General features: G+C 35.3%; 1 protein-coding gene across 3 annotated transcripts in view; it reads right to left on the reverse strand.

Moving 5' to 3' along the window:
- Positions 1-1300: 1300 nt before the first annotated feature.
- Positions 1301-12721, reverse strand: part of tbc1d22b (TBC1 domain family, member 22B) — a 98183-nt gene continuing 86762 nt past the window's right edge. For all 3 annotated transcript variants that reach the window (XM_051116491.1, XM_051116493.1, XM_051116492.1), the window contains 2 exons: positions 9856-9951; positions 1301-7227 (listed from right to left, as the gene is read on the reverse strand). In XM_051116491.1, coding sequence (XP_050972448.1) covers positions 7099-7227; positions 9856-9951 — 225 coding nt within the window. In that variant the 3' untranslated portion in view covers positions 1301-7098. The remainder of the gene's footprint in view (positions 7228-9855; positions 9952-12721) is intronic.

Below are 12721 nucleotides of genomic sequence, written 5' to 3' on the forward strand. Positions count from 1 at the left end.
GAAAAAAAGAAAATAATTTCTTAATTAAATAATTATATTTCAGGCCCTTTATATATATATATATATATATATATATATATATATTTATTCGGTACTCATGCCATAGGATAGGTCATAAGTCAGCTGGTTAATATCAAACACAAACACACACACACACACACACACACACATAAAAAAAAGCCCATCAGGGTGATCAAGTATCATCCTGAAGAAGTTTATTTAAAAAAAAAAAAAAAAAAAAAAATATTATCCTGTCCTGCATACAAAATACATAAATTATAAATTCCTTGATATACATCTCCTAAAATAACTATACGTTACTGCACTGAGAAAAATTGGCGCAGCAACAAAATTAAATATTTAGACTGTATTATAAATCTGAAAAGGTTTTTTCTTTCTCTCATTCAAATATGTTGGAAAATCTTATGTTGTTGTAAATAGCAGTGAGGGTAATGATGCACATTAATAATAAATGCAATTATTTATTGAGCATGTGTGTTTTTTTTTCTTTTATTCTACCCTTTTATAAAATGAATAAACCATTCAAGGCTGTGCACAGAGTGTTTTTACCACAGCTAAACGGTTAACGCCTAAAAATCACAGCCTTAGCCGTAGCTTGTTGCGTTATTCAGTGAGTGTGTGCGTTTGGTTGCGTGCCGTTACCTTCGATACTCTCCAACACAGAGCCCCCTAAAGCAGAAAGCTGCTGACATGTAAAGGCCAAACATTTCACATAATTCAAAATGACTCATTTAAAAATCTTCCCTCGTCATTTCTCACGAGGACAGCGTACCGCAGAGGCCCAAAACACTTTCCCTGTCAGTCCGTCAGGGGACTCTCTCTCAGTTCACTCTCTCCACGGACCGACTTGTCACCCAATATCGGAGTGTCTGTGAAATCACCTTTTGTCCTTCGGTTTCTTTCCCGCGCAAGCGTCCTGACGTTTGACAGGGCGGCTAAAAATAAGCACCGAGTTGCACAATTAGCCGGTGCAGCGTCTCGTAATTCCCTCCGAAATTCGCAGCATCCAGGAGTGCCCGTCAACACCTTGGACGTAGCGGTCAAATTGAATAATAAATGTTTAATGGCGGTCCGGTCGCAGTCAGTCAACAGTCAACAGACTGTGGCTGTGGGCAGGGAGACGACGAGGTCATTAACCCTGCCATTTGCTTAACAAGCGCTAATTACAGCTGACATTTCCACAGGGCGCTTCCGAGCGTCAGCTGCCTGGACTCATCAAGAGGACACGGTCATTCTTCACATGCACACTCGTCTCGCACACACAATAATGCAATTAAAACGGAGTACCAACAGTTTAATAGAATCCAAAAATCAAATATACAGCAGAAAAACTCCCACGTTTCCTCTTCTCTTTAAGGCTAGAAGCAGCGTGGACTACAAAAGCACTGATTAAGCAAGAAGAAACCAATGACTCGAGGAATTTGGCATTTTAGGCAGAGAGGAAAACACTAATAAAAGAGGTCTGGCAACAGGACGCACCGTGAAGCTGCTACAGAGACTCATTTGCATTGCAAACCGTGAGCACAATCATGACGCTATGAGCCGCATAAACCACAGCACTGTTCTTTCACATCGACATTATCATAAAACTGCAAAAAATTACTCTCTCCACAAGTAGAATGACCAATACAGGGAGAAGCACCATTTCTATTTGCAGACCCCAGGCAAATATTTGATCCTAAAATTATAGAGAACATTTTGAATAAATCAAAAAAACAACCAAAGCATATCTTTCAAACACAGGCCCAAAGGATGGAGCGGATAAACGAGAGGAGAAACGATGCCAAGCGGGGAGCCCAAAATGAGAGAAAGCAGGAAATCCCAGGACAAGTCACTGGAAGGAGACAAATAACTTGAGACGTAGAGGACGTGTCTATAAATAGACATGGCGGCCGTACCGGCAGGGCGCTCACTTTTTCTTTTCTTTCTTTAAAAAAAAAAAAAAAAAAAAACAAAAACAAAGGAAAAAACATCAACCACAGCTGACTCGCTCAAAATCAAAAGGGCAGAACAGAGTAAAAAACAAAACAACATGAATAAGATTCACAATATGATAATACTCATTGTTTGTACCATATGCAGATCAAAAACCTGTGGTTTAATGTGCATTTGCGAAAACAAGGTACGTATGCACACGTAGGCAATACAATCAGATGCGTTTGAGAAATCAAGACTTTTTAAAACATTCAGGATGAAAGATGCCCAGAAGAGTTCAAGTCAACATGAAACGGCATTTGCAACCAGTTTAAGCGGAACAGAAGATTCCAGAACAAAATTCAAGGTTGGACTTTTATTTCATCGATTAGGAATTGAGAGAGAATGAATGGATTGTAAAGGACTGTTCTCCTGAAACACCATCGGATCTGACACTCCTGCAGAATCTTATCCTCCTTCCTCAAAGACATTCTGCTGGCTGAGACTGATTTATGGGTGTTCTAATAGAAACGATTGAAATTGCTTTTATGGTGTACTCGTCCATTCAAAAACTTTTTTTTTTAGGAAATTAATACTTTTATGCAGCTAGAAGGCAATAAATTGATCAAAAGTCACAGTAAAGACTTTATGATGTATATAAAAAAAATCTATATTGAATAAATGCTGTTCTTTCTATTCATTACGTTTCCATTTTTTAAAAAAAAATAAGGAATGTTTCTTGAGCAAATCAGAATATTAGAATGATTTCTGAAGGATCATGTGACACTGATGACTGGAGTAATGATGCTGAAAATTCAGCTTTGCATCACAGGAATAAATTACATTTTTAAATATATTCAAATAGAAAACAGTCATTTTAAATTGTAATAATATTTCACAATTTTACTATATTTTGGATCAAATAAATGCAGCCTTGATAAGAATAAGAGAGCTATTTCAAAAACGTTTAAAAAAAAAAATCTTACCCAGCCCAAGCTTTTGAATTGTAGTATATTTGAGGAGTTTATATGAAAAAAACTCTTAAACAGTTCCAAAAAATACGTTTTTGTGTTTTTATTGTGTTTTACTGTGTTAGCAGTATTTCTTATTTTTGTTATTTTTAAAAATAAAAATAACCCAACAGCAGTTTGACACATTAATTGGAATGCACAATAAACACATTACCTGTTTTTTCAAATTCACTCTTTATTTATTCTTAAACTTTTTTTCTATTTTAAATTAAATATCACATTAAATTGCTCAATCTGAAAATGGTTTAACTAATTATCTCCCTTCCAATTAGGCTTTGGTTAAGAAATTAACAGCTTGGCACAGCATTAGAGCAGACATTGGATGTTTGCATATAAATATGTTTTCACAGTGTGTGAACACAACCACCCTACAATGATAAAAATCCATTCACTCATTTTTCTTTTATTCTACCAGTCTCAATTATCAAGCCGTTTTGATTTTCAGAGCAGTATGATGAGATATTGCTCAAGCTCCACCCACGACCGTTGACTGACCGTCCTGTATTAGCATATTCCCGCCCTCAACAAGTTGTATGCCGTCCAACATTTTCTCGTGCTCGAGTAGCTATAGTGACAACAGTGTCTCATAAGCAATGCAGGTGTTTTGTAGTTGGATGTAAAAACAAATAGATTATTTTAATTTTCACTAAAACACCAAAAACAGAAGAGAGGGGGCGGGGTGAGCAGAGCTCATTATCATTTAAAGAGACATGCACCGAAACAGGCCGCTGTGAACAGAGCCGTTTTTTGACAAGATAAAATGGGTGAGGGATTTCAACCAAAGTATGTTACAGACTTTTCACGAAGACCCTAAAGAATCTTACGAACTTGTGGAAAATGGACATTGGATGTGCACTTTAACTGATTATAAAACACTAATGCAAGATATAACGTTACGCTTTTGATCAGGCGTTGAGAAAGGGGGATAAGTCTGCACAAAACCCACATTTTAAGAGGTTGACATTGAGAATGAAGGTCAAGTTCATTCTCAAGAGCAATTTACTGGTTAACATGATCTATTAGACTAAGCGACATCAGCAAAAAAGTTGTTTCAGAGACAGATTACGAAAGCCAACTGTGACTCTGGACCACAAAACCAGTCATAAGGGTCAGTTTTTTGAAACTGAGATTTATACATCGATCCCATCGATGTATGGTTTAGGATATGACAATATTTGGCCGGGCTGCAACTATTTGAATATTGGGAATCTGAAGGTGCAAAAAATTCATAATATTGAGAAAATCACCTTTAAAGTTGTCTAAATGAAGTTCTTAGCAATGCATATTACCTATCAAAAATTATGGTGGGAAATCTACAAAATATCTTCATGTAACATGATCTTTACTTAATATCCTAATGATTTTTGGCATAAAAGATAAATTGATAATTTTGACCCATACAATGTATTGTTGGCTATTGCTACAAATATACCCGTACTACTTAAGACTGGTTTTGTGGTCCAGGGTCAATCTCTTGCACATAATAAAACCAGCAATGTGCATTTATAAAGCAAATGCCGCCTATTTTGATTTCATGTCGACTTGAACAAGATTCATTAATACAATCAATTCAGACATTCACAACATTCAAAAGACTAAAACTGTGTGCTAATCTGTAAGTTCACTCGACGCGTCTCATGAATAATTACTGCTCCGTCACCTCACCAGGGTCAGCCATATCAACCCTCGACAATAAGTCAACCCTTCATTAGCGCACGTTAAAAAGGTGACGAGCAAACTAATTATCTCTGGAGTGAATATGAGCTCATTAAATTATGCAAAGACATAAAGACATACACCGACAGGAAAAAAAAAATACATTCCAGTCCACTTCAAAAAAAAAAAAGAGTGCAGCACCGCAAACACTTCATCAAAAATAGATTTGTAACAGCGAGACCGTATGGCGCAGGTGGTTTCAAATGTCACTGACGGATGAATAAGGACAGCGAGCTGACAAAACGTACATTATTCAAGCGTTTAACATCAGCAAACTCCACAGCGCTGAACTTGAAGTTCAACGGCGTCACTTTTAACTGATTCTGACACCTCCGTCTAATCAATACACTCCGCTTGCTTCAATAATTAAAGCAGAAAGACACTTATTTAATTTATTATTCAGATTATCCATGCAGGGTTTTGGTCCAAGTTATACGAAATGATTAGAGGCTTTAATGAAAACATTCGCTTTACACGCCGATTTAGAAAGATCACGTTCGGGAAGATTCAGAAGGTGAACAATTAATCACCAATCAAAACGTATCAGCCTGCAGTTAACCCTCTTGTTGTGTTTGGGTCAAATTGACCCGGTGAAGGTTTTCTTTTTCACGAAAATACTAGTTAATGTTATCACATTGGACTCAAAGTTGCTGACTTTGTTCACACAGGGTATAAGTACTTCTTTTAATTTTTTTTTGCATTTTTGTTATTTTTTGCGGGTTTTATTTCACCTAGTCACACTTGTAGTGTTCCGGTCAAAAATGACCAGACTTCAAACAACTGTTTATAAATCTCTCATTATGCTATATTATCACCAAATATTTGATTAATTCTTTTTGTCAACTTGTTTTTTTCATTTAGGACTGGTTTTGTGTTTCTATTTGCATCTGATTAATCGTAGGCCTCTTTTGAGTGAAAACAGTGCAAAACTGTATTAAAATTAAATAATTTGCTTAAAGTTTTTATTTAATAATGTGAAAATTATTCATAATATTTTTTTTATTTCAGTCAAAAGACGAGGTACCTACTTTTCGATAAATGAGACCTACGATTAATCAGATGCAAATAATAACACAAAACCAGTCCTAAATGAAAGAAAACAAGTTGACAAAAAGAATGAATCCAATATTTAGTGCTAATTTAGCATAATGAGAGATTTATAAGCAATTGTTTGGAGTCTGGTCATTTTTGACCGGGAACATCAGAGGTGTGACAGGAATCCGAACACAACCAGAGGGTTAATAAATACACCGAAAGGTGAAACGAGGGTTCAAAGGGAAAAGGGAGATAATCAGATCATCTACATCTGATTAGCATAAACATCTGCATAATTCGGTTGCCCTGGGAGATCCGACGGATGTGCGAATGCCTTTTCACAGTGGTTTGAGATTTCATCTGCCGTTCTCCGGCAGTATTTAAGATTATGATTTGCGCCGCGTCGGTCCACGCTCCAGTGAAAACCAAAACCCTTCAGTCCGTCTCTAAGTCAGTAGTTTGCTTTCAACAGGACTCCAGTCTCACAGGCTGACCTCATATCACTCTGATTCATTCTCTATAATGTCACACTAATATTTCACCGCAGTTTTTGCTGAAACGACACCTCAGTAGTAGTCGAACGCTAATACTAAAGCTCTAAAAGTACTCATTTTCTAAGAAACAATTGTGCAAGAGCTTTATAATTATGCATACAAAGCCACTGTTTAAGAACTGTTAAAATTCACAGTCTAATGATTCTAAAAAACATAAAAACCCCAAAACGCAACGCTCAGGCGGTTGCATATTGATTCTTCGAATCCGTAACGCTCTTAAGAAAAGACCCTTTACGGCTGCCGTAGTTTCATGTATTGCAAGGCTTCAATAACGCAGAGTGATTACGGATGGGAATCGACCCGTGTACCTGCGTGCGGTACAATCGATGTGGCAATGAGCAAAGGGGCCGAGGAGATCACATTATGGTCTAATAACAAAACACGAGAACGTCGGCGAGGGAGAACACAAAAAATGAAGATCTGCCACATGATGGTTTCTCCACATCTGAGGTAACAAATAAAGGGAAGTCTAGAATGCCACGTCCTTCTGTTTTTAGTTTGATACGCTCACATAAGAGCTTTCTTTTCCTCGGCATCTCACTGTCAGATATCTTCTGAAGTCATCTGCAGGCAAATTGAACTGTCAGCCATCAAGATCTCTGGGAGGTTTTTTCCGAAATATCCGTTTTGTCTGCGGTTGCCTACGCCGTCTCGTTCTTGATCGTGAATTGTAACAGACGATGACACAAATTTGACGTCACTGGAGAAAATTAGCGCGCTCTATCGTCGCCGTGTCAGATTAAACCGAGCGAAGAAGTGCCGTTTGGACTGATCCCGTTGTTAGGTCAGATCATCGTCTGGCTTTCGCAGGGTCCGTTTGCGGGTTCTCATCTCTTGTAGTGGCTTGGAGCGTCAGCGAACATGTATTTGAGTCTGTAGGCCTCTGCCAGGAGTAAACCCACCTCTTCGTTGCCCCAGTGTATTGTGGGAAGGTTCTGCAGGAGCATTAGCAGGCTCTGGAAAGACATAAAAACAAATTTCATCAAACTGGATCTTTTATAGAGCTCCGCCAATATGCTACTACCAACTTTCCATCTCCAAAAAACTGACTATTATCTGTTCTGTGAAATGCATTTTTACTATTCGCAACTGGAAATGCTTGTAATCATGGTATGATTACAATGTTAGGATAATGTGATTCATGATTGGAGCTGCTCTTAGAGCTCTGCGTGTGTAAGTGTGTGGGTTTTCCACCACCTACAGATGCTATAAGTGCACGAGAGCAGATCTATCATAATCAGCTTCACTCTGTGTAAGATCAGATCTCGGGTTCTTCGGTCTGGGAGTTTTAGTGCAGTTGCATGAAGCTGAAAATCATTGATTTTCAAGCTGCTAACCAAAGCGCCTTTGAGCTTCGGGTTAAAAAAATGGTGCTCATCATCAGCCTTTATATGTAATATATATATATATATATATATATATATATATATATATATATATATAGACTGAACAGTCTGCCATTATATCACATGCGTGTGCATGAATACAAACTAACTAGACTAATTAAAGACGTTGAATGCTATTAAAATTTTGTTAAAACCATTACAGTATTAACCTAATTTTACATGACAATGGTTTGTGTGATTTATAAGCACTGTCTGAATTGTGAAAAGCACAGGTGTCTTTGTTCAGTTCTCAAGAACAACAATCCTGTAAACAGAAGCTCATTTATCAGTAAATAATGGAGAAACACATCGGTAGTGGCTAATTTATTTATAAATCGATTCCAGATGGGACATTTGCACACTTTGATAGTAATTAATTTACAGCATACAAAGCTCAACCAGTCTGAATTATAAACTACAAATAAAACCCTCTGTCAACATGCTCTCTTATCAACGGTTAAAGCAGCAGAAGACTGTAGCAACCAACAAAATTAGGAAATTAATTAAGAAATTATAGAAATTAATACTTTTATTTAGCTAGGATGCTTTAAATGATCAAAAGTGATGATAAAGACACATTTACACTAATCAAAGAAACCTAAAAAAAATTCTACCCTACTGTTTTCAACAAAATAATAATAATAATAATAATAATACATGTTTTTTGAGCAGCAAATCAGATTTTTAGATTATAGATTTAGATTTCTGAAAGATCTCATGACTGGAGTAATAATGCTAAATATTCAGCTTTGAAATCACAGAAATAAGTTACATTTTCAAATATATTCAAATTGAAAACAGTTATTTTAAATAGTAAAATTATTTCAGCATTTTACTGTTTTTGCTGTACGTTGAATCATTTAAAATGCAGGCTTGGTGAGAAGAAAGAAAAAAATGTTTAAAAAAAAAAAAAACTAAAATTCTTACTGTTCAAAAACTTTTGACTGGTAGTGTTGAAAATTACAATATTACAATAAGTATATTAAGTATATTAATAATAATATAATAATAAAATACTATGAATTTGTTACTTATATAATATTATTTAAAATCAAATAAGAAAATCTGTGATCATGTAAAAACTACATAATAGTACTATAAGACTAAAAATATTTATTTTCTAACAGAAATAGAAGTTCTTATTGGTGTTGTTATCATTACTGTTATATAGTTTATAATATAATATATAATAAAATAAAAGTAAATTTTTATAAGTGATCATGTGAATGAGATTACCAGTTCGTAGATGTTTCGTAATGTTTCGTAAATGTTTAAAGAGTTAGTTCACCCTAAAATGAAATTCTGTTATTAATTAGTCACCCTCATGTTGTTTCAAACCTGTAAGACCTTCGTTCAAATTGTAACACAAATTAAGATATTTCTGATGAAATCTGAGAGCTTTCTAACCCTGCATAGACAACAATGCAACTACCACATTCGAGGCCCAGAAAGGTAGTAAGAACAAGGTTAAAATAGTCCATGTGACATCAGTGGTTCAACTGTAATGTTATGAAGCTACAAGAAAACTTTGTGTGTGCAAACAAAACAAAAATAACTTTCTTCAACAATTTTTTTCTTTTCAGTGTCAGTTTCTGGGCCTTGCACGTGTCAGTTACATTGCTGTCTATGCAGGGTCAGAAAGCTCTTGGATTCCATGAAAAATATCTTAAATTGTGTTCAGAAGATGAACGAAGGTGTCACGGGTTTGGAACGACATGAGGGTGAGTAACTAACGACAAAATTTTCATTTTTGGGTGAACCATCACTTTAAATGCGATTATTTTTAACCCATTGACAGCCCGAGTATAAACACATGCTCAAATGGCTGTTCATCATACCCATCTCTACTCGACTTGACAAAGAGGCAAATAATAAACGAGAGAATCAGAGATGGAGCGAGGCATGGAGATCCTTCGAAAGAGTGTGAAAGAGCCAGAATGAGGGGCAAATAACAGAACGTTCTCGTTTCGCGGGCGCTGAGGTGTGGTGAATCCACTGGCCTGTGAAATTCGGTTACAGCAGAGGCTGCTCCACTGGAGGGCCAATTACTCCGATAGACTCGGGGTAAGTGACGGACGGGACGCTTTCCAGTGATGCATGCATGTGTGGGAAGCGCAGACGGTCACATGTAAACGACACACGCTTCTTCACGGAGCCCGGCGGCCGTGACACACGAGACACGCGGGAGATTGTCGGTACCTGAAAGTCCACCATGGAGAGGATCTCTTTGCGCCATTTGATGAGGAAGGCGGCGCACACGTAGAGGTGGAAATGGGAGAATCCCTCTGACTCCGCCTGAAGATCAAGAGCAGACACAGAGCAGAACACACATGCTTGCATTAGTAAGTAGTCATTAAGCAGATGATTATCCAAAGTGACATACAGCACACTTATTAGAGACTCAACCCCTGGGTTAAGTGCCTTTCTCAAAGGGCAAAATAATGATCGCTTCAGGTTTGCTCCTTGCAGGGATTGAACCAGCAACCTTCCAAATACCAGTTTTAAGCTTTAAAGCAATAGTTTGCCCAAAATGAAAAATTCTGCCATCATTTATTCACTCCTGTGTTGCTCTAAACCCATAGAAGCATATGTGACCCTGGACCATAAAACCAGTCATAAGTAACACAGGTATATTTGTAGCAATAGCCAACAATACATTGTATGGGTTGAAATCATTAGGATATTAAAGGAGAAGTCCACTTTCAGAACAACAATTTACAAATAATTTACTGACCCCCTTGTCTTCCACGATGTTCATGTCTTTATTTCTTCAGTCGTAAAGAAATTGTTTTTTGAGGGAAACATTTCAGCATTTTTCTCCATATAATGGACTGATATGGTGCCCCGATTTTGAACTTCCAAAATGCAGTTTAAATGCGGCTTCAAACGATCCTAAATGCGGTTGTAAACGATCCCAGCCGAGAAAGAAGGGTCTTATCTAGCATAACGATCGGTTATTTTAATAAAAATAACACAATTTATTAGGGGTGTGACGAGATGAGACACAAGACTGGGTTCATGAGAACGAGATTTTTTTTCTTAAGAAATCCTCAATGATGAAATGTATAGGGAAAATAGTCTTTAATTCAACTGAAAAAGACAAAATGCAAAAAATGTAAGTGCATTTTAAACATTATGAAATTAAACTTCCATTTTAATGAATTATATACAGTAATAAACAACATTTAAACAAGAGCTTCACGATTCTGGATAAATTGAGAATCCCAGTTATTTTTAATAAATTGGAGACCATGATTCTCTCACGATTCTGCAGAAAAAAAGATTAGAAAACTAAATTAAATAACGTAATTTACTACTGGTCCTGACAAAATGGTCATTGCTTAAGTTTTTTAAAAACATATATTAATTTAAACAACAACAACAAAAAACATTCAATGAAGGAGTCAGTGTCTCATTTCCAGTGTTGGGAAGTGACTAGTTAGATGTAATGGAATTATGTAATTTAATTACAAAATAAATGTAACTGTAATTAGTTACAGTTACTGAGAAAAATGTGTAATTAAATTACAGTTACTTTTGAAAATGTTAATGATTACAAAGAGGGTTACATCAGAATTTTTTTTTTTTACACACACCCACATACAGATTTAATTGACTTCTTTCATAAATTGCATTGACTGCTCTAAAATGAGACACCAATGTTTCAGGAGTTTAGGAAACAGAATAGAACACATGCTTGTTTTGATAACTGTTTTATTTTGGTTTATGCATATACTTTATTTTTTAGGATTAATTGGTTTTTCCAAGGCATTGTTAGATGCCAGTGTTTCCTATCATAACTATGCAAACATTTGATTTTTAAACCAGTATCATAGCTATTAAACTTTCTTGTTATGATTTTAAATCTGTATTTAACCTCAGTATAATCTCAAAGTATATAAGAGGTGTTAAGTCTGGATTTGTGGTGTCAGCTCTGTGGAATGCTTGATTCTGATTGGTCAGTCGTGATATTCTGGTAAAAGCTAATAACACAGACTCATCCATGCACTTAAGTCGGCGCTATACGCTTGATAGCTTTTCTTGGTAGAAGCTTTGCGTTTGGTTAGCTAATAAAATACTAAAACTCCTTGTTTTGGAAGTGGACTTCTTTAAGTAAAGATCATGTTCTATAAAGATATTTTGTTCCATAAATATATCAAAACTTAATTTCTGATTAGTAATATGCATTGCTAAGAACTTAGATTCACCCTCAGATTCCAGATATTCAAATATTTGTATTTCTGCCAAATATTGTCCTATCCTAACAAATCATACAACAATGGAAAGCTTATTTATTCAGATTTCAGATGATGTATGAATCTAAATTTAAATATATATATATATATATCTCGACCCATATGACTGGATTTGTGGTCCAGGATCACATATATGGTTGGGCTCCTTTTAAGGCTTCATAACTGAACTAACTCTCTTCATAAGTTAACATTTCTTCCCCTCACCATAGACATCTTTGGCTTGCTGATAATTAAGGCCAGATTTATTTATTTATTTATTTATTTTATTTATTTATTTTTATTTATTTTTTTTTTACATTTTCACACATTTGTTTTCCTTACAATAGCAGTTAATGAAAAAAAAGACAAAGTGTTATAAAAGTATGTACCATATGTTCATATGTGCTATATTTGTATTATCTTCAATTAATACCATAACTTAATGGACTTTTAGAGAAAAAGACTGAAATGTAAGTCATTATTAACCATGTTTTGAGAACCAATATCATCAAATCTGGTCATTTTTGAATGCTGACATGAACATAAAACAGATTTGAGAGCTACAAAAGAAAGAAATGAGATATATATATATAATATATATATATATATATATATATATATATATATATATATATGCAAATACAATAAATACAATACAATACAATACAATACAATATCTCTCTCTCTCTCTACATATATATATCTCGAAGTACTGAAATAAAAATAGAAATATATATATTTTTAAACAAAATTTACAAATTACTAAATATTAAAAGGAAACTTTACATCTTAAAAATATTTAGCAATAAGATTAATAATAATAATAGTAA

This window comes from Labeo rohita, chromosome 8, assembly GCF_022985175.1.
Source record: "Labeo rohita strain BAU-BD-2019 chromosome 8, IGBB_LRoh.1.0, whole genome shotgun sequence".
Taxonomy (NCBI): domain Eukaryota; kingdom Metazoa; phylum Chordata; class Actinopteri; order Cypriniformes; family Cyprinidae; genus Labeo; species Labeo rohita.